This window comes from Myzus persicae, unplaced genomic scaffold, assembly GCF_001856785.1.
Source record: "Myzus persicae strain clone G006 unplaced genomic scaffold, MPER_G0061.0, whole genome shotgun sequence".
NCBI classification, from domain to species: Eukaryota; Metazoa; Arthropoda; class Insecta; order Hemiptera; family Aphididae; genus Myzus; species Myzus persicae.
In genome coordinates, this window is record NW_019101834.1 from 281,854 (window position 1) to 305,435 (window position 23,582).

General features: G+C 33.8%; 1 protein-coding gene across 5 annotated transcripts in view; it reads left to right on the forward strand.

Moving 5' to 3' along the window:
• The window catches only part of LOC111030554 (protein TANC2), a 190,475-nt gene extending 176,127 nt beyond the window's left edge, over positions 1–14,348 (forward strand). For 2 of the 5 annotated variants that reach the window (XM_022310102.1, XM_022310099.1), the window contains 20 exons: positions 2,198–2,401; positions 4,545–4,645; positions 4,764–4,848; positions 4,927–5,040; positions 5,151–5,246; positions 6,010–6,330; positions 6,716–6,823; positions 6,944–7,231; positions 7,306–7,514; positions 8,605–8,897; positions 9,259–9,700; positions 9,763–9,884; positions 10,323–10,823; positions 11,841–12,156; positions 12,231–12,399; positions 13,174–13,355; positions 13,438–13,607; positions 13,685–13,874; positions 13,942–14,042; positions 14,110–14,278. In XM_022310102.1, the coding sequence (XP_022165794.1) occupies positions 2,198–2,401; positions 4,545–4,645; positions 4,764–4,848; positions 4,927–5,040; positions 5,151–5,246; positions 6,010–6,330; positions 6,716–6,823; positions 6,944–7,231; positions 7,306–7,514; positions 8,605–8,897; positions 9,259–9,700; positions 9,763–9,884; positions 10,323–10,823; positions 11,841–12,156; positions 12,231–12,399; positions 13,174–13,355; positions 13,438–13,607; positions 13,685–13,874; positions 13,942–14,042; positions 14,110–14,278 (4,181 nt within the window). Of the gene's footprint in view, positions 1–2,197; positions 2,402–4,544; positions 4,646–4,763; positions 4,849–4,926; positions 5,041–5,150; positions 5,247–6,009; positions 6,331–6,715; positions 6,824–6,943; positions 7,232–7,305; positions 7,515–8,604; positions 8,898–9,258; positions 9,701–9,762; positions 9,885–10,322; positions 10,824–11,840; positions 12,157–12,230; positions 12,400–13,173; positions 13,356–13,437; positions 13,608–13,684; positions 13,875–13,941; positions 14,043–14,109 lie in introns of all 5 variants that reach the window. The other 3 variants (XM_022310097.1, XM_022310101.1, XM_022310100.1) reach the window with 3 other exon arrangements.
• Positions 14,349–23,582: the final 9,234 nt, after the last annotated feature.

The window sequence follows — 23,582 nt, forward strand, 5'->3', positions numbered from 1 at the left end:
ATTCTGTTTTCCAAAAAAAAATGTTGGTGTAATACGGTATAAACAAAAACCTCTCGTAAATATGTAGTCCCATACTTCCATTCGAAACTCATTACTTTTTAGTTTTTTCTAAACGACAACATAATATTATGTTACGTACCTATTGCATGTTATTTTGTATCCTTTAAACAAGTAAACGAGAAGTAATTCCGAATCTTTTCACTTTGTAACGGTTTACTAATTTCGACAAGACAGTTGTGCGTCATTTAATACTTGTAGCGATGGCATTTGCCCGTCTATACGAATCAATTCAACCATAAATCTCTAAATCCCCTGCAAAGTACCATAATATTATTATATTATTTGATTTTAATTCGTTTTCATAATAACTCGTTCCTGTTTTTCCGCAGGTCCTTGTATACGCAAGTAAACATTTTATATGCGTGGCTGTTGCTGCAGTGTATATGTATATTATGTGCGTGCGATGTCTTGTGTGTATGTGTGTATCTGCGGTCGTGTCTTAAGTAATTGCCGAAACGCCTCTGGGGCAGTTCGAAATGTAGAATCTGTTTTTTATTGCTGCGCGTCCCGAAAACGATTTATGACCGTACGCGAGAAGACGACGGACCATATGTGACGACGTCGCCGCTCCCACATCGCGCGCCGTTACTCATACCACGGTCCTGGTATCTATATATGTCTATATGTAGGAAGAGTCTCGTGTATATACGATTACATTTTTTTACTCGACCGCGTCCCCGTGTCTCCTCCTCCCCTACACTAGCCGTAGCAAGTGCGCAAGTCGCGGCCAAACGATTTCAGTTTTCGGCGTGTTTATATGAGTGTGCCGAAGCAATCGTGTTCCGTGCGATTGATTTTTTTATGTTTAATAAAAAGGGCGAAGGGAATAAAAATAAAAACAACCCACTTCCGATAAACGCAGCCGTTGTTGTTCGTCCCGGGGCTGCGGATTGTATACGCGGTAAAGGCGCGTGGGAAACCGTCTGCGACTGTGGGAACGATTATTCGTCGGCGGGAGAGAGGGGGCGGGTGGCCTTACGACGGCAGTTTAGGTGTACATATATATATATAGTTATTTAATATACAATACGCGACCTTATACATCACGCTGCTCCGTCATTGAGTGGTTGTGGTAGTCGCGAAATGTGCGAAAAATGCGAAATGGCCGCCGTGTGAAGTCGGGTTTCCACAGTACTGTATAGAGTTGTATAGGGTATGTGTAGGGTTGAATGTATTTGACTTTTATAGGTAACGCTTGTTACCGACATTTTGTTACCAACACATTAAATTTAGGTACCGTGCGATAAGACACGGTGACGTGAATTATGGAAACCCTGTTTAAACATTCGGCCTTTTACGACCAGTGGTTTTAGTGATGGTCACGATCACCGCGTGCGGCCACAACCGCGGTGACGTTACTAATAATAATGTACACCGACCATTGCAGATGCACTGATAACATAAACACGTCATTTAGGTGGAAAACGGTGCCGTGGCGGTCGCGACGATGTATTATTTTATTTTGGGGAGGGGGGGAGACATGAGTATCGTCGGACTAGCGCCAGACAGTCGGACGGGACGAAGATTCTCTTATACGCCCACACGGTCGAAACTGGTGTAAGTAAATAATAAATATACAGTACTATTAAAACCGGATTCGAGCGGTTGTTTTAAACTCTTCCGTCCTGCCACTTCACCACGACCGTGGTAGTCGTGAATGAACTCCTCTACAGTATTTTTGTTATTGTTGTTGTTTTTACCTGTTTGCGGCTGATCATGATGCATTCGGACAGTCACTCGCAAAGACTACTAGATAGAAAATATTATAATAACGGCGTCGTCGTCGTCGTGTATAATCACTCGGTATTATATTACACGCAAGTCTGCGGGTGTGAAAATTGTTGTTTATTCGTTCTGGTGACTCCGCGCGCTTTCTAAAATAATAATAATTACTATATATGTATGTATGGGTTTAGCAATAAATAATTATTTCCCATGAAAAATATTGGACTTACCCCTCGGAGGGTAGTTTTCATAGCGATGCCCGACGATGAACTCAAATTTCGCTGAAACCGCCGTCTTGTAGTCTGTAAAAGTTAAAGCGTATATTGAAATGTATACAATATTAATATATTATGACAGTGTACGGTATACGGTATCATGTGATAACGGTTTGGTTTTTTCTTTTTGTTTTCAGATTTGGCCGCCATACGGAAGCTGTTGGAAGAAGGCGACGGCGACGAGACGTGCCCCAGCTGTGGCATGCCTTTCGACAAGGGCAAGAAGAGAAAGCTCATCGACTCTTGCGGACACGAACGTTGTTACGCGTGCATGTTCCGCAACGAGGGCTGTCCGCTGTGCGCCGCGACGGCGACCGCGGACGACGACGGCGTGCCAAAAGGTACGTAATATATCCAGTGGACTTGACTTTTTTAAGACACATATTTTAATATATTATTATGTGATTGATTTTCGTCCGTGTTATACGTCAAATTTGAAATTTGTAACGTACTACAGCTGTACGACGTGTTTCTCGTAGTCGCTAGCAATGAAACACCATAACTGTCAGGGACGACTTAATCAAGTTATGATAATAATCTACTATTTTTCTTTGAAATTGTATTGGCTTATTTTTGTTTATTTATACACTAATATTTTTTTCAAAGCTGATTTTTATTGTTTATTATTGGTTAAGTCGTTCGTCGTTTCCAAATTATGTAGGTACTTCTTTTATTCTTTTACGGACATGTTGCAGAGAGTTCTTTTTTGTTTTTTCCCTTCGTTAATTTACATTTCTGTTGATCATCAACTAAACAACGACTTTCATCAGATATTTACCAATTTATTTCGACACACGTATTATCCTTCTAAGTTTGGAAATAGATTTGCGACTTTTGATTCTTAAAATATCGACTGAATTTAAGAAAGACTGTATTTAATAAAGTTTATCCACTTTAAAAGTTCAAAGAATATAAAAAAAACAACAACCACCAATAACCGTTCAAAATATACACCGGATGCTTCAAACGACCTCTCCGGGGAAACCGTTTAAATGAAATCAGGGTTTAGGAATTTTATAATTTCGTAAAGTACTTTGTTTTTATTTTTTTCGAAAGTATAATTCAATATCAAATGCTTACTAAGCAAACTCTGATAAAAAAAATAATGGCCATATTATATTCTGCTGCAGGGTGCCCACTACTCGCATTAAGAATAACATTATTCGATCGATTGTATTAAATTACATTTTGTAAATGAAAAATAATATAGCAAAGTAACGCTGTAATAACTAATAATAATATAATAATGATTGATAAACACTCGTTTTTAACTTACTCAAAACACAACTTCGTGTTAATCGTATATTAATTTATTTGCTCTTCGAATAAACAAAAAAAAAAAATTAGAAAATGTAGAAAATAAAACATTTATATTGTAATAAACGTTGTAGTAAGGTTTTTTTACACACAGGTATGAAAAGAGATATTATATTATAAATATATTTTTTTCGATTATTTATAAATTGTTATTAGTAGGTATATTATATAGTAAAATAAAGAGTTGCGAACTCATGATTACTTTAATAACACACGTATTAAAACTTTCGCGGCGAACAAAGTTTTGTTTATATTTTGTTTTAACAGTATAAAATACAAAGGTTTAAAAATGTTTTCCTCGACCAATTTCGTCAAAATACTCGGAAAAATGATTTTAATTGAAAATTAAAAAGTTTCATTTCAAAGAGGTTCCACAAAGGTTAGAAAAAGTTTTTAATTATGTATTGTACATAGAAGTTCTCGTTGTAATATTATAAATTCGAACATATATATATTATTTATGTACATGATATAGGTACCGTATTATTATCTACATTATAATTTATAATTTCAAACAATTAACACATATAAATATGTGGCCATTTTAAACCCAATAGCCATGTCGCCGAGGGTATTGTACCAATAAGAAAACAAAATATGTGGTGTAGTTTATAACAATTTATATAGGTACACAATACACCATCATATACCTAGTTTATAGGTTGACTGTTTTTTTGTCGCCCATATGTGTTTTGTCGTACACAACGCGTAAAATATTATATAATACTTAACACTTATATAGTTATAATATATTTTTTTAATTATCATTTGACGGAGGGCAAAGCACGGTAGTTAAGTTTTTATTCGACACCGCTACTGTCGTGTTTCCCACGATATTCGGTAAAACTATACGCACATTATACCTATATTATATATGCCGTGTCGCCGTCGTCTAATTGTCGGAAGTCGAAAACAAAAAATAGACAATGAACCAAAACGAAATAAATATATTTTTAATTGAAGTCGAAAAAACTACATCGAAATCGCGCAGGTTAATATTTTTCCCCGCGTGTTAGTCATAGCTAGTTGATTGATGAGTACATATTAAACATATTATATACTTCTGTCTCCACGCGTATGCCAGCTGTACAATACTGTCTTGACGAAAGTTTCCGCGCGTGTAGAATACTAATCAACTCATAATATTTGTTTCCTTTCTCTGTACAGCTTCCAAGAAATCGTTGACCGACGAGCCGATATATGTGCAAAACACACGAACCAACAGACCAAGGGTCAAGACTAACGGACACTTTTCACCCTACGTCCAAGTAATTGCCATTCACTTATAACCGAGCTATTTCAATAATAGCTATTACAATGTTATTATGTGTGTGTACACCTGTTGTACAGTTACTTATTACTGTTTGTTGTATTCGTATATTTTAGTCGAGACAAGGTTCACAGGAACTCAGTCATTCGCCTAGTAGGCTTCCTAGACCCAACAGGAACTTGGACGAAGTCATGACTCAGAGTGAGTGGGCGAGACAAAAAAAAAAATGACGAAAAAAATTTATATTTAAATTCAATCATCCTTTTTGTTGGTCACTAGGTTGTCCAACTCCTCCGCAGAGCAGAAGAAAATTTTTTCTCAGCCCGAAAACCATACGAAATCAATGGTCCATGCGCAGTGGATCCAGGTCGCCCTCGGACAACGCACTCTCCGGTAAGTTTTTTTTAAATCGACCTTTATAATAATATAATACATATTATACCTAAGCTATGCGTATACACTTAATATAACACGGTTTGTATTCAATGCATTATGGAATTCAGTAATGTCAGCATCCACATCAACAGTAACTACTACGGATCAGCGGCGATGGTCTTCGGTGGTGTTGGGCAAGATTAGATCTCTGTGGTCGTTGAGAGGTTTGTTAGGTTCTAAAAATGAAACGTTTTTGTTTGTCGTTGGCCGTGTGTGCACTTAAGCTTATTAGAAAACACTTTATTAACATTATGTCACCGTAGTTAAACCGTTGAATGAGCTCTGAAATTGAGTGTTAACCTAAATGTTTTGTTCTACAACAAGGTCAAATCAATAAATTTGATTTTATTACTGTATATTAACTAACGTATTCCATACAAACTTTGGTCGTCGTATTGATCTTATACTGTCAACATTTCGACTACGTATTCTTCGATAAAACAAACCACTCGAAGGATATCTGCGAGTATAAAACAATTGAGCTTTGGTGATCCATTATATTCACGATTTGTTCGGATCATGGAGACGTTTATTCGATTCTATAATGTATTGTAGTCGGACGAGTTTTTGGTTTCGCCGATTTTTAGTGAAAAGTTTTTTGGAATCAGATCAAACAAGTAAAATCAAAAAGCTACCCAAAACTTATTATGTTTGTAAAATTATTTCGACTTCAAAGTCAAGTATTTAACACTGCAGTGAGGAGTATGGAAACAATATACGTGTGTGTGTGTAAAAATAAGCCACAGATTTGAAAAGCACCCATGTTTGTTTTGTGTTCATTTTTGTTTGTTTTTATACTTGTAATTGCATGGACACGGACATTAGCTTTGTGCACCTATTTGTTGTAACTCAATTCTGTTTATTTGTCGAAAATTTAATCTTTTTAAATAACAATAAATTAATCGTGCCTCGTTTTGTGTACTGCAGACGATGAAGGTGGAAACGTGAAACCGCGAGGATCCTTGAACCAGAGGAGTTGTAATTCGGACACTCTTTATACAAGACTGGGACTACTGTTGTCGAGAGACAGTAATTCCAGATCATTTACGGAGGACGTGTCTTTGTCGAGCATCAACTCTAAGCCGGTGTCGAGCAATGGGAGCCCCGTGTCCACGCTCACGGGGTCCTCGGAGACTGAACACAAAGCGATCAAAGAACAGTCATCCGACAGCATCGGATCTCTCATGTCCATGTCCGGACAGAGCAACGGTTCGTGTAGCCCTTTGACCCGAAGACATTCTGTCACGAGTGAGTTGAATTTTAATATGAAATAAAAACGCTTATATTGTTTTAAATTTAAGCACTAAATACTATTAACCTTTAAAGGGTTCAGATTTTAAGGCAATATTTTTATAGGGGAAAAAAACAAACTCCAAGTACAGTAAACGCGTTTCTGTTATCTTTATCTATATCTAATACAAAAAAAAAATACTTTCGTGTCTGAGCCCATTATTTTTGCTAGTATACGTAATTACTTAAATATAATTTATCGGATGATTTTTTTTTTCAACGTCCGACGTGGTTTAGAATTAAACTAATTCTATGTATATCATATACTCACCTCGCTTCGGCTTTTGTTTTAACAGCGATTTTATATTGTGCGTGTGTGTGATTGTTTGTGTTTGTCTTGTAGCATTACAAGCGGGCTCTGTAGACGATTTACGTTCGTTTAGAACGAGGCGGCAGCCGACCAGGAGGTCCGCTAGATCCGGTACGATAAAGGGACCCATCGATCCCAAAGGTATGGTGTCTATATTCTGTCTACTGGTTTTACGCTATAAATTAACAATTCATTTTTTCGCGTTTAATATTGTCGACGACGTCAATTCATTATTTGCCACTTGTGTTTTTCTCCGAGCAGTGCGATTCGCCCAGTACAGAACGTCCCCGCAACAACAACAACAGCTCCAGATTCAGCAGCAGCAGCAACAACAACTGCTCGTGCTGAAACCGCTTTTCTTCGAGGTGCCCCAACAAGAGTCAGACCCGTTGTTTCTTGGCCGCGAGTGGCTGGTCCAGGACATAAGCAGAGCAATGCTACTCGCCCAGTCGTCCGGCGTCGCGGTCACCGGGCTGCCGGGCACAGGCAAGACAGCGTTCGTCTTGCAGCTCGTCGAGCACAGCTGTTTCGGTCGTCTAAAATCGAATGGTAAGTTCATTTTTAGACAATCGTCACGTTGTGGAGTTCGCATTACTCTAACCTTCGCGTTTCGTTGTTTCCAGTGTCCGACGTGAACGCGTCTCAGACCTCGATCGTTTCTGAGGACGTCAAGTCACTGGCCTCGCGCGTGGTCGCTTACCACTTCTGCCAAGCCGACAACAACAGCACGTGCCTCATACCCGAATTTGTACACTCGCTGGCGGCTCAGCTGTGCCAAGCACCCCAACTGAATTTATACCGACAACACGTGCTGACAGAGCTCAACCTTCAGGTAAGAAGATAAAAAATCAACCCAAATCAAACCGGTTCGGGGCCGTATGTTTTTGTAAATTCAAAAGTTGAATAATGCATCTAAAATTTTAAAATGACAAACGTTATGTTAATGGTAGTTATATCTATAAGTATAAAAATGTTTTGTTTGTTATTGTATATTTTTACTTAACGAACATTTTAGAAAATAAAATATTACAAATTATCATCGTTTGAGTAGAAATGGTTTTTCCGATTCTTAACTGAAAGGCATTAAGATAGAAATAATGACATTATTGATATCAAATTTATTCTAAACTTATGTGTTTATATATTTTAGATAATAATATATTTTAATAAGTGTGTAGCGTATTGGAATTATTGTTTTAATAATATGAGCTAATGTAAAAAAAAGAAACAAAAGGTTGTATGTCTCACTGACCAATTATTTATTTTAATACAAAAAATGACACTGGGTTCACTATGATGGGACCATACGATAGTAAAAGTGCGCACGACGGGGAGACGAAAACTATCGAACGGTATGACAGTTGGTGCAATGCCGGATAATCTGACTATCGCACTATTGACCAATATAAATACCGTCCGATATTTTTTTGGTGTGGATGTTTCTATCTGAAATGCGCAAGTCTGCCCGGGTGGGTCTTGCTACAGATCAGGTAAAAGAATGGTAGCTGGTCGACGGTCGTGCGGCCTTTTATATGCTGTTTATCGACGATTATTTCAACCGGTCTCGTGTTCTGTGACAGACTGATGAGTTCCCGGTGCCGTGTTCTGTGACAGAAACCCGAAATCGCAAAAGTGCAATCGCCGATAAACGCATAATTAATAATTATATTATTAAGAAAGGACTAGATAATAATAATTATAATAACAATATAATATAGTAAAGGTGGACGGGAGGGCAGTGGTGTGCGTTATCTTCGAGACTGTATATGCTTTACCTCATATTTATTTATATTCATTTAAAATGCATTTTTCAATTTTAACTGTCAATTTCACAAGGACATTTCAAATATATAACACTGTGATACTTGGGTTATCAAAAAAACTGTTAAAAATGTATATTTCTACGTTTTTATTTGTTGTAGGATTCACTGTCGATGCGTGAGTGCATCGTAGATCCTGACGCGGCATTCACTAGAGGTGTCCTGGAACCGTTGAGTGCACTCAGTCGTCTGGCCAATACAATCGGCACTGGTGGTCTAGTGATCGTCATCGATGGCTTATGCGAAGCTGAATATCACCGACCTGATCATGGGGACACGATTGCTTCGTTTTTAGTGAAGCACATGCCAAAGTTTCCGACTTGGCTCAAAGTAATTGCTACATTGAGGACCAACCTGGAAGACGCGTTACCGCCGTTGCCGTTGACCAAAGTTTGGTAAGTCTGCCTGACATGGTGTTTGTCATTGTAATATGTATTTATATTCTTTGATATTTTCGAGTTTTGTAGTTGTTTTTAGATTTTTTCGATCATAAAGGCATATTTTTCAGTGTCCTACATCAGTAAAACGTCGGTTTTTGCTATAATTTTCTGATTTATTTTGAAATCAAACTAATAACAGAATATTTCTAGATTACAAACTCTTCTTATATTCTATAAATTAATTTGTATAGTGGATGTTTGAGTATTCTTGAGAGCATTTAAATCCGATACCTACCTATCTATTGAATATTTAATAACATAATGTCGGTTGATAAGCCTCGAAACTAATATTATTTTGTTATCATTTGTATAATAGTATGGATGTAAGCTCTGCAAACAAAGAAAATGTGATAAAAGACATGATGGACTACATCAGTTTCCGAGTTACCAACAGTGCCAGTATTCAGAACAATTTGATAGCTGGCACTACGGGACAGCTAAAGTTCTGTCAACACTTGCAAGCCGCTAGTAATGGGTCGTTTCTTTTCGCCAAACTCACTTTGGACCTGATCGAGAGAGGTCACCTGGTGGCCAAGTCCCAAAGCTTCAAGGTGTTGCCGGTCACGTTGGCTCAGATATATCAGCTCCATTTCAACCTGAGGTTCCCGACGACCAGCTCGTTCGAAAAGGTTGCCGACATTTTGAGTGTATGTCTTGCTGCGCTCTACCCTTTGACAATTTTGGAAATTTACTATTCTGTTAACTCGCTGAACGTTGACGATTTCATTTCGTGGGAGGCGTTCTTGCAGAGGTTCAAGGTACGTCACAAACATACTTTTAGGGGAGAACGCCGATATTTAAATATTTTTTTTTTACACAGTTGATCTCAGGACTGCTCATAAAACGACTGGACAATACTTACATGTTCTTCCACCCGTCGTTCAGGGAATGGCTTATGAGACGCGAAGACAGCGAATCGAAGAAATTCGTGTGCGATTTAAGGTCAGTATAATCGATCCATTTTTATTATCTACTTATACATGGTTTGAATTCTTGTGTTGAAATTACATCATTTTGAACTAATACATTTCGTTGGTTAAAAAAAAACTTTTTTGCTCGTTTAAAACAAAAAACAAAAAACATAAAAAGATGTTCTCCGAACTCAATTATTGTAATTGGATCCGCTATAAAAAAATAATTGTTCCCTTTCTTAAAACAACATTTAAATTGTCTATTCAAAGCACAACGTGTTTCGAAATATATAGACACACTATACTTATTGGTATTATTGTTATTATTTCAACTATTTTAACGATTTTAAAGTCATTAAATTATTTTTTATTTGCGCATAACAGTGTGTAACTCCGTTTCCCACAACTGAGTGTATCGATTTTTACTTTTATTTTTATTTTATTTTTTATCGTCGTTCGAAAAACACAGAAACGGACATTCCGGAATCGCCCTACGGTTTTCGAGGCTCCAGGCTCCGCTGGACAGCGAAAAGACTCTGGAACTGGGCCATCACATCCTGAAAGCCCATCTGTACAAGAACGTGACGCTACGGCCTTTGGACGGCGCGTCGTCCAGGGATCTACAGGCCAATTGGTTGGCGTCTGTGTCGAGCAGCGTGTCGTCCGCCCTGTGCTCCATGCGCAACACGTACGCGCCAAACGTCAAAGTGTCGAGGCTGCTGTTGCTCGCAGGCGCGTCGCCGGATGTCCGGACGGATATGTTAGGAAGGGCGCCCGCCATTTGCGTTTACGCTCACGAAGGCGTCTACGACATGGTTGCGCTTTTGTTGGAGTTCGGTGCTTCCGTGAACGTGTCCAATAGCCAGGGCCGGACGCCGCTGTGGATGGCCGCGAGCCGGGGTCATATCGATGTGGTTAAACTACTGATCGAGGCTGGCGCGTCGCCCGGGCTCACAGATTCGGCTGGCAGGTGAGTCATTAAAAAAAAAATATCTCGAATCGAGAATCAAATAAAACATAAACCGAAATAGAAAACTGAAAAATATATATGATTTAAGACCCGATTTATTTGAACACACTTTTTTTATTTTATATTCTGAGCTGAGCTATGAATGTATTGATTTGAAAATGATGTGTGTTTTTAATTTAAAAAAAATATATTTTTGTGTCTGTCATCACGGTTTTGGGGCAGTAAAATTTATCGATTTTCTTCAATAGTAACTTTTCTGGTAAGAAAGTGAATGTAGTTGGTGCATTTGGGAGGTCAACATTTAAAATACCCAATAGTTTTTAAAAGCAACAAGAAATACAATCAATAAATTAAGAAAAAACCGGAATTTTTACGCAAACCAGTTTTCGGAAAAATTGATTTTGACTTTTAGTGTGTACCTCTAAAAAAAATTACCATAGATACATTTTCACTGAATGTTTGTGTTCGCATTTTCTACGCACTATACAATTTTCAAAATATTTTGGCTCGTGTTGAACTATTTATAGACATGATTTTTTTAAACTAATGTTGGAACAACATTTTTCAACCTTTCAATTTTTAAAATTTAAAATATAACTATTATAAACTAATTTTGAAATATCACATGTTTTGACAATTCTTTTTGTCGAATGAAAAGTATTGAAATATAACCATCTGATATTATGTTCAAGGCTTCTGAAAATAATTATCCGTGATATGCACAGTAGAGTAAGACAATTCAAAGTTTTATCAAACTTATTTTCATCAACAAATGGAAGTGAAATTAAAAAAACACCATAATTTATCAAATTCACTCCCCTGTCAATAACTATTATGAAAAACATTTTGAACAAAACCCAAAGAAATAATTGAAAAATAACAGACTTAAATTAAAACCTATGTAAAAAAAAAAAAGGTTTTCATGTATCGGACTTAACTTAATCCTAGACTAATGTAGAAAATCTTATGCATTTCGCTTTCACTGACCGAGACTTTTCCTTATTTTCCCCTCAACAGGTGTCCGCTAGTAGAAGCCGCGAAAAACGGCCGTTTCAACGTAGTGGCGTTCCTGTCGGGCTGCGAATGGACCGTCACCGATCCTCGAGCAGAGGTCGACCATACAGACGCCTCTCAGCAGGCCCTAGTCCAAGCGTCTGGACGTGGGGTGGACGACGTCGTCGAATATCTTCTGGACGTTGCCGAGGTCACAGTGGACGGTCAGGACAGCCTGTCGGGAGAGACGGCTCTGACGCTGGCATCGTCCAACGGTCACAAGTCTACCGTGGTACTGTTGATCGATCGTGGTGCACAGGTGTCATCCGCTAACTTGAAGGTAATTACCACGTTTGAAATCTTAACCATCTGTTGACACCGTTTCTCACCACCGATTTTGGCATCTGTTTGCAGAGTATGAATGCCCTGGCGCTGGCTGCTCGTGACGGCCAATGGGAAGTGGTCGAGACTCTATTGCACAGCGGCACCCACGTTGATATCGTCGACTCTGAACAAAGGACGCCATTAATGATGGCCGCATCCGAGGACCATTCTGGTATCGTTGAACTTCTCCTCGACAGTGGTAAGGACTCATGTTTAGCGTTTGTTCGTTGTCGATGACACTTTTTGTATTGCATCGCTATTGCAGCTAGCCGAATAAACTCAATAGATGACTTTTGGATTAGGCTATAAAAAAAATTCATTTTGTTACTCTATTGCCAGTGTTGGTACTCCAGAGAGAGTGCTCCTTTCCAGAAACTTTTTGTTCTATATATAGAAAAATATATCTTTTTCAAGTTTATTTACATTGAGTAATCTTAAATTAATATTTTCAAAACGTCTGCACACTCTTAAATAAACATTACAGCGTTTGAGGTGTTCAGTTTTTGAATTTTATGATTCCAAAGATTAGTATAATGAATTCTTAGTAACGTCCTTTCAAAACTATTGTTTATACACTTAAAATCTAAAATAGTTAACTAATAAAATGAAGTGTACATTTCTATGTTGGGGGTGTATACTATACAAGTTATAATTACAAAAGAAAAGTTTTCTTAAAATTATGCATCATAAATATTTTCAAATTAGTTATTGCTTTTGTAAAGATTAATGCTTATTTCCAAATTACTACATTGCGCTAGTGTACCATTTTTTCAAATTTTTCGGTGATTTTATCTTTTCAGATTACAATAAAATCATTTTTTTTATCACTTTTGAATTGAAAACAATATTAATGCTTTGTATTTTATACTTGTAAATCTGCTTAATTTGTTAAACAAATAATAACTATAGATAATAAGTGTAGATTTTTTACTAATCAGTTATGTATATTATATTGTATGTTAATTGTATGCAGGTGCTGAATTGAGTGCTGAAGATCGCCAGGGACAGACTTCCTTGAGTTGGGCTTGTCTGAAAGGACGAGTAGCTATTGCCCAATATCTATTAGATCGCGGAGCACCCATCGATCATGCAGATAAGTCAGGAAAAACAGCTCTTGATTTGGCCACTTTAAACGGGAATCCGGCCTTAGTACAGGTAGGGATAATATAATTATAAAATAACTGTCAGATATGTCGATAATATGCAATTGTAAAATAATGTTGTTTTTTTTTATTAGCTTTTATTAGAAAGAGGAGCGTTGATTGAACATGTCGATCTTTATGGAATGCGTCCTTTAGACAGAGCAATTAGCTGTAGAAATGTACCAGTGGTGCAAAACTTTTTGAGAAGAGGTGCTAAGCTTGGCCCTACAACGTGGAATATGGCATCAGGAAAACCAGATATAATGTAAGCATAATTTTTTTCCAATTTTCTCACTTGTTTGCTTACAATTGCATTTATTGACAATACAAATTGTTGTATAGGTTGGTTTTGCTTAACAAGCTTTTGGAAGATGGAAACACATTGTACAGAAAAGGAAGATTAAAGGAGGCCGCCTACAGATATACATACGCTCTGAACAAATTCCCACCAGAAAACGAACTAGACTCGACGTTTAAGCAACTTCAGATTAATTTCTACCTAAACACTTCACGTTGCAAAAGGAAGTTGAACGTAAGTATACCGTTCTTGTAATACATTTATGCATTATCAAGATGTTAAGGCAAAATTTGTATTGTAGGAAGTCCATGAGTCTGTCGAGTTTGCAGAAAAAGTGCTAAAACTGAAACCAACATCATTTGAAGCGTATTACGCCAGAGCCAAAGCTCTAAAAGACCTGAGGTGTGTAACTTCAAAAGAGTAATAAAGTGTTATGGAAAATAATCATGGTTCTTTTTTTATTTAATAGGAGATATGATGATGCGTTAACAGACATCCAAGAAGCTGTGAGACTGGTACCGTCTGGAAATTCAGACATTAGACACGTTCTGTTCAGACTCAAGGATGACATACAAAGCAAATTGGCTCTAGATCACACTGGGCTCAATCAAGAGATCGCCGGACCTTCCTACCTCTGAATCGATGACAATGTTCCTAATGACAACGTAGATAATTTTTCCTAATGATTCGTTTTTTTTTTTTTTTTTAGACAACTTTATGTGGTTTTCCATAATTATTATAAAAGCGTTATTTAGAAACGAATCGTCCTGTACGTACTTAATGATAGGTTAACTAGTTAATCAAATTAAAAAAAAATTAAATTTTATTGAATTAAATTAAATATTCAACAGCACATCAATAGTGTGTACAACGATTACTTGCCGTGTTTATGACAACAATCATTATTATTAAAATATTGTTTGAAAACTAAAAATAATATTGTGCTATTCACAATTGTTTTTTTTTATTAATACACAATTTATTGACATTGTTCCTGATTTTTTTTTTTTGTTAATTTACTAATTTTTGTAATGTGATGTTAATTTCAATTTGAAATATCGTGATTACAGAAAGACGGAAGAGTTTTGACTAATCAATGAAATTTACGTGCAATCATGTTACTAATTTTATTTATATAGCTTGTTTTTTTTTGGTTTTATGGAGATAGTTATATTTCTATTGTATACCATTCTAAAAGTACCTATTTAGTTTAGATAGATGTTATTTTTTGTCACAGTTTTTTTTTCTTAATAGAATATAATTTGTTTTACATGAATATAATAATTATATAATTATATATATTTTTTTTTTTATGGTAATAAATGAAAATAATAAAATTGTTAGTTAAAAATTAAAAGCTATTAAATTTTTGTTTTTAAATATTTTAACGTTTGTTATTATTTGTTTATATTTTTATAAAATACTAAACAATTGGTATTTTACATGTAATTTATGTTTATCTACAGTATAGTACTTGCTTAAACAACAAATTGTATAATAGTATTAATATTGTTATTACATTTAAATGTAAAAGGTAAACATAAAATAATTTTGATCTTAAGAATTAAGAGGATACAAGCTTAACATATTAGCAATGTCTGTCTACTGTCTATAGGTTGGACTCTAACCCATGCAAACCTGAGTAAACCTTATCAACAATTTTGTTTTGTTTTGTAGACTAAACTGTGTAAATAATGTAAACAATAAACATAATTATATTGTATTACAGTGCATGTATAATGTATATATGATGATAACTGCATTATTAGTATTTACTATTTTTGAAGAATTATAACCAATGGTAATTGGCAATTAATAACATTTTTTTTTTTATTGATCTAAATACTGAAAACTGTCTATATATAAAGTTATCACTTGTTTGGTTATTTGCAAGACTCTATGCTCGCCTATATTTATAAATTAGCACACTGAAATACTGAATGATACATCTGAAGAACGATTATTCTTTAAAGAGTGAACAATAGAGTTCTGATACAACTTAGGTTGTGCTGACATAATTTTACTATGAAACAGTTTGTGTAGAATGTAGGTTTTTAAAATTTTAATAAGTGTTCTAATGAATCCTCTGGTAGTTTAGAATAAGGTTTTGCTGTATCACGTACGATTAGGTTTTTTAAAAAGTTTTTCTGGAAAGATATTTTGATACCTAACAAAAGAATACATAGGAACAAAATGTCAATGTCATTAAAACAATTTAAATTGCATAATCGTTTTTTTTTTATATATTGTTTTGTTTCTTCTCTAACCATTTGAAAGTATTTTTTCCGTTTCAATGGAATTATTATTGTTACATATAAATGTGTAATTAAATGTAATTTTCCAGTGGATCAAAAAAAGTACATCCAATTATAACTACTTGTGGGCATACTTAATTTAAGTGTTGTTTACACATTCTTAATTCGAATCCATAAAAAAATAAAATTTTGGATTTCTAAACCGTTAGTAATAAAAAAAGTATGTGTATTTTTCATTTCAATCTGGTCTCTTCATAACGATTTATTTCCGGTTTTTGTTTGACGCATGTCCATTGCCAATTAACAGTGAAAGAGGTAAATGGCCAGCGGTGGCCGATAAGTATTGATCTATAACTTAAAGAATTTATCTCAATGGACTTAATATTTTTCGTCCACAAGTTATGTTATCGAGCGTATTCTATAGTTATTATTAATGTATAATATATTCTATAGTAATTTAAAAACTCATTATAGTTGTATCAATTGTAGATTCTGTATTATTTTACATTTTAAACTTGTAATCAGACGCATATCTTACAGGTCTGAGTGACTGGTTTTTAATTTTAATTTGCGAAAATGTGTGCAGACGTTATATGCATATTGTTTCCGTGTCAATATTACTCTAAAGATTCTGATATCATGTCTGCGTCACATTGCAGCTGAGTAATTAAACTCTACGAATTAAATCCAAGTTTTAATTTTGGCCCAAAAACTTGGTTTAATTGTGCGATGATAATTTCAAGAGTGAAATAAAAAACGTTGGGATCTTTTTTTTGTTCTCCGATACTGCAACGACGTGTTTTCCGTTTTCCATCCCTCGTCCTTTCGTATTCCGTTTGTGTTTACCGGACCAATATAATTAATGTGTTTTGATTTTTTTAACGCTACGGCCTGTTCTGTTTTTTCCGAACCCCAATCGATCGATCTAATTGTTGTATACTCGGTGTCGTCCGTTATAAACGTTTTTAAAAAGAGAAAATAATATGCACACTCACGCATGACAGGAATAACTGGTAAGTGGACATCTGGCAAGTTTAAGTAAAAAAAAAAACAACAGAAATTCAATTGAACTGCATACGATGTGTTCATCAAATAAGTGTATATATGTTTCTAAGATCCACATGCATTTAGTTAATATTAAATATGATACAGCATCAGCGATTTGATGTATATCCACATTAAAAACAGTTACAGAAGGAAAAATGATTTTATCTTTTCAATGCTTTTTAAAATCAGAGTTATCATAAAGGAAAGCGACATTTTTTTACTTAACTTTGTAATTGTCTTATGTGTACATAATAATAATAATTATTATTAAAAGAATATTTTATTATATTATATTATATTGATTGAAATAAATTATTTTACAGAAATTCCTAATTAGCTATATAATTGATATTTTTTTATACAAATTTAATCTTTATTTACTTTATATACTAATTTTACGATGGAAATTCGATATTATAGTGGACACGATATCAATGAATTAGCTAGACGCTAGCGATCAGATCATTAAAGTTAACTCATTATGTCAATGTACCTAAATTGCATATTTATGACTCCGTGTTACCAATACCTTGTTATTGAAATACTTAAAAAAGATAGGTAATCTATGCACAACCTATTATACAAATAACTAGGGCTCGGATTTTAAAGCAAACTAACTATATTATTATATAGATGAAACGCACCTCTATTTGTTTATTATACCGGCCGATGGTCTACTTATTTGAATAATATAGATACTTTTATATTATATTGAATATTGATCGATGGCGGTCAAAGCATCAAATTTACTACCTTGGGAAAATCAACTTTTTCGAGTATAAATTAACGTACTAATTGATTTTAGTTAGATGGGTAGAAGCCTATATGAATATAGATAAAATACTAACTTGATAATATGTGATTTTTCTCGTCAACTGCCATCTGTGAATCTTAATCCTCTGGAGACGGACAACGCGTTTCGCCGGAGTGGAAATTATAAAGTTCATATAGATATACATCCTAGGCTCGTTGTATAATCTCGTTGGAATTTTAATGCACTTTCGGTACACCACTAGGCATAATATATTATAATAATAGGTATAAGTGGACGAAGATGACGTGGAAACTGTTTGATCAAGCATTAAACGAAAATCAGGCAAGTGACGATAGCATTTTCCAAATACTAATAATGACTGGCGATGGAAAATATCTGGTTTCCCTCGCTTGGTTTCGTGGTTAACCAGATACAACGCTGATCGCGGTTGCCGAATTACCCTATACCGCAGTTGAAGTGGCTGACGCATTACATTATACCGCGGTTAAGCCGTGTAGGCGACCGCCGCGCGCCGCTCGGCCAATTTCGCACTATACCGCGATAATAGGTACATAATATGCCGCCATACCATGATATTTTATCATTATAGTTTTAAAAAATATTCTAAATTATGATCCGTACTGAACCCACACATGGACCCATATCTTATTATACAGAGTGTTCCAAAATGTTTCATCCGATTTCAAAAAATCATATTTATTGTAAAATTTGATTAATCATGTTAGAATACATTTTACATTTGAATGGATTATTTTAAGTTTTAGGTGCAATGCCTAGTTCAACGTGACCCCCCTCCCCCCCCCCTTACTTGCACGACACACATCTAGGCGATTTTCAAATTCCTCATAAACCTGTTGAAGCATGTCGACTGTAACCAAGTTGATGGCTTCTGTGACGTGACTTTTCAATTCGTCAAGATCTTTTGGAAGAGGAGATTCATAAACAATGCTTTTTATGTAACCCCAGAGAAAAAAAATCACAGATTTTAAAATCCGGCGAACAATGTATATGGACAAAATGTAGCGTCATTAGCACTACAGCGACCGATCCGTTGTTGTGGTAGCTGATCGTTACATGACTAAACTGCACATTATCGCGACTTATCGGCAATCGATAAAAACTCGATAAACCCACCTTTCAGATGGTCGGTGCTTCGTTTACCTGAAATGACAGGAACAATATTTATAGTCTACTAAAATCGGATGAATCAATGACAAGCAATGAATGCATGGAAAGCGTAAACACGTAGTGTGTTAGTCGCTTACTTAATATGCATGATAGTGCGGGGTAGTAGGCCAGTAGGGTAAGATATATAGAAATATAGATTATTGTGCTTTGCCATCAAGACAGCCTACATCATTGCGACGTGTTTTTACACCTCTCGTAATGCTGTTGTTAAATATTATAGGTACACCATTCTTGTCCTAGTATAAGGTTATTGCATGAACCACTTGTCACTTAAAAAAAACAATTGTTTAAATGTATGACGACCTTTTTTTACTATGTGAAGTGATTCAAGGGACTGTGTTGAAGAACTTAATTCGTAATGGTAAGCGCACTTTTACACCAATGGTTTGACATTATAGTTAGATTTCCATTAAAAATAACCAATAGTTTTTAACTGATATAGTCACCGCTGTTATCCGGATGATAGAAAATATGTTTTAACGGAATTTATTCAGAACTGTTTTCACTCACTATTTCGCAAATTACGTAACACGAAAGACATCATATAAATAATTAAATTAAATATAGTATTATGTGATTTTTCGGTATTAAATACGTACACCGAATTCTGTCGGACAATTTTAGAACTAAAAGAACTGAACCAATACGTTTTGTAGTTTCTGCACTGCGCTCTGCGTACGTATTTATCGTAATTATACCTCAAATTCAAATTTTTCATTTAAATGATTGCCATTGCATTATGCCGCACAATTTATAAAAACGCCTATGCTAAAAATGCATTCGGCTTGATCTACAAACAGTACTTTTTTTTTTTTACCGAATCAAACCATTAAGTAACATCTATGATCTACGCGTCCGACAGTAAATGATGTTTACAATTTGGATTTCGGTGACTTTTGAACATCAAAGACCGTTACTTTATAAGCTTAAAATGTGTTTCAAATAATTTCATTAACATAAGAATATAGGTAACTACGTTTTTTTTTGTACATTTTTGGTAGGTTATTGTGTCGGTGGGATGTACCTGTAGGGATAAGTATTTAGTCACTTTAATAGCTTCGATTTATATTTATTTCCGATCACTCCTCAATATGTGGATAGATATTTACGGTTTTTTTTTAAATTGAAGAAGTGCTACAACTTATGCAAGGTAAACTTGTTAACAAATTCAACTATTTTTTAATTTTTTAAATCGGTAATACTAGAAGTAGCTGAATTTTCGTTATTTGGGCATCTATGTCACGTCGATATAGTATTATACAAGACATAACTAATACAGTACACAAAAATAACTATGTTCTCTGCAATAAATTCAAACTGTAAGTCTGTAACATACTTATATTAGTGGTTAAAAGATTATTCGACTGACAGTATTTAGTTCAAATGTGATCAACTTACTTGATGATGATAGAAAAACCAATAATATTAGTAAGTATATAACTATATATGTAGTAAACTAGTATATTGCTCTACTTAAAACTGATTTTCCTAGAAACAAATAAGATTTTCTCTGATATGCAATTTGGGTTCAGAGAAGGTATGGGTACTAAAGAAGCAAAAGTTAAGAGTTCTGTATGCATTACATTTTGCTTATAAACTTACTATAGGTAGTGCAAGTGCACTTGCGTGTGCACGTATACACAAGATGCCACCAAATATACATATACTATATCGAAATATCGTCTTATTTATTGAATATTAAAATGTATTATCAAAATGTATGATATAATATAATATAAATAATTATAATAAGTGTATTTAGATCATTTTAATGTAGCTCAGTTATATAATAATATTATTTATTTATTGATGTATCAGGTCAATATTATTTAATCAATATAATATTCAGATGGAGCTGAAAGTTCACCTGAAAAATAAAATAATAGTTTGATTTAATTTAGTTTTTTAATGATGGATTAATTACATTTTATCATAGTACCAACTACCAATGAATAAATGAATTGTGTTTATATGATATAAAAGGTACTATATTACGCATGAGTTGCTTAACCAGGTTAACAATTATCAATTTTTCTATTGATCAAACAATCTAAGCAATACAATTTATTACTTAAGATTTGAGAAATTTTCATTGTATCAAAAATATTCTTGTCATAAAAATATGAAATTGTTAAACTATTAAATGCTCTCCCGATATGTTCATAGTTATTTTTTTAGAATTTTATAATTTCATTATAATTTGTTTATTTTATTAGGTATTCTAATTATTTTTATACACTTTCAACTATGGGTTTTTAAGCAATAAAACCCATATAAATATTAATTTGAGATGTTCATTAAATTATTTTGTGTAATGAAAAAATAACGTTGGTCTAATCATAAAAACTAGAAATCAAATATAGTCCACCTCTCATTGGAACTAGTCAGGATACTCAATCTAATATGAAAAAATTTATTAATGCTTGTCATCTGTGAATTTGTTATAGAATTAAAAAATGTCTTACTAGCTCACAACGGTTTACCCTCACTGTATCGACGACAAAAATTAATTGCTTCCTTATTAAATGCGGCTATTAAAAAGTAAAAAAGTTTAATTGAATTCCATTTTTCTTTATTTTTAGATGGTTGTATATCATTATAATACCGATTCGTAGTTTTAGAGCATATATGTAATCCAGTAATAACTAATAAGTTATTCATAACGCGTGTGAGATATTTGTTTTAATGTTTTGTAATCAGTCTAATAAGTAAACCTACTTCGGCTTTCCTTATCGTCACAGTCCATATAATTGTAAATAAACTTGTTCAGTGGCTCTGAAATGATTTGAAATATTTTCGAGTATAAGTGTTCATCGTACTTTTATATTTAAAATTTTAAACCTACATTATACACAGTAACAAATTTGCAGGTTTATAGAAGTTTTACAATTTAAACGTGTAATTATAATTAATCATAGATCATTGACAAAAATAACTTACCAGGAAAATATACGTCACCAAGTACACTATTATTACCTAATATAAGGTAAAATATAAAATATTATACACCGCAGCATTGGTTCATAATAACACATTTTATAAAAGGCTATGCATATAATATGACAACCAGAAGGAATGCGAAAGGCTTGCGGTGCTTGTAACATTAAAAAGATGATGTATAATCTTTTAATAATAGGAACAGACGTGCTGAATAACCGTATTGTACAATTCATATTACGCAGAAACACAACAATGCATTAATATTAGCTAGATAGTAGGCACAGCCGCACATAAACATACGGCCTAAAAAGATTTTTACAATAACTTGCAGCTAATTACACAGTACCTACGTCTGATCGTTGTATTAATAAGATATGCAACAAGAATACAATGTATCATATAAGGTTATTTCATGGTGTTTAGTTCAATATTTTCCGATGGAGAATTAAAATAATATATTTTTAACTTCTTTTTCAAACTAACTAAAGTAATATAATTATGTGATGTCCGGTAGCTGTGAATTTACATCGTAACTTTCATCAGATCGCTCTGCATGTAATCAATAGTACATATTTTATTATAGAATAAATGCGTATTTGTATTCGTATTTGTACTACATATTAATATATTATAATATATTTAATCATCTATAAGCACTGCATACATTATAATATATTTAGATATAACTAGTTATGAATACTTACTTAAAAAAATTATATTTCTTAAAAAATTTCTCGTTGGTTCAAAAAAACCAACTATAAAAAGATAAATCATTTTATTTATAAATCTCATTTTGTTACTGTTTTTATATTAAAATCTAACCAACTACATACAAGTGTGTATCGTTTACGTAATTACAACATAAATATATTATAGCCTGACCCAATGAAATATGAACTTAAATTTTCGAGAATGGTTTGTATATTTAAAAAAAGTTAGTTACACTCAATTTATTGGGTGTAAAAATCACAATGGTGGCTGAATCTCTCCTTTAATCAATGATACCTATTCAACTAGGATTCCGACTGAATTTCTAGTCAATTCAAAAGAAAAACTTAGTTATGGCTCATAATTTAATATGAATTTAATAAACATGAGCTATTGGCAACAAAAATTGATATAAATTATTGGTGTTACTTTGGATAATACATTATATACTATATCTCAAAACCTCATTAAAAAATGTTCTCAATATGGGTACTAAAAATATGATCATACACGAGCAGGCGACTCGAAGATACTAATCAAGATTCACAAATCAATTACAAAATAATATGTATAATACAAAATATGTTAATAACAATAATATATTTAACCAGCTATCAGAACAGTATACAATATAAAATATTTAAAATAACACTATAAATAACTAGTCCTGTTTACTTACAAACAAACCACATCACAGACTTAAATTCATAAGATATACGAATATCTATAAAAAGATTAATTTTAAGGAACATAAATATCAGTTTGTTACTATTATTTTTATATTTCAGTCCAATCAACTGAGAATACTAGTGTGATAACAGTATAAACAATTTTAATTTTAATTTTAGTTAAATTATTAATTTAGCGTGATGCAATGAAGTATGACACTTTTTCAGTTATGGATCGACTAACTAATTATAATATTTCACTTGGCGTGACGGTAGTGCAGAACTATACGTATTCTATAATGTTGTAACTCGTGTATAATATTCTAATATTATGTTTTTCATAAAATGAAAAAAACAAATA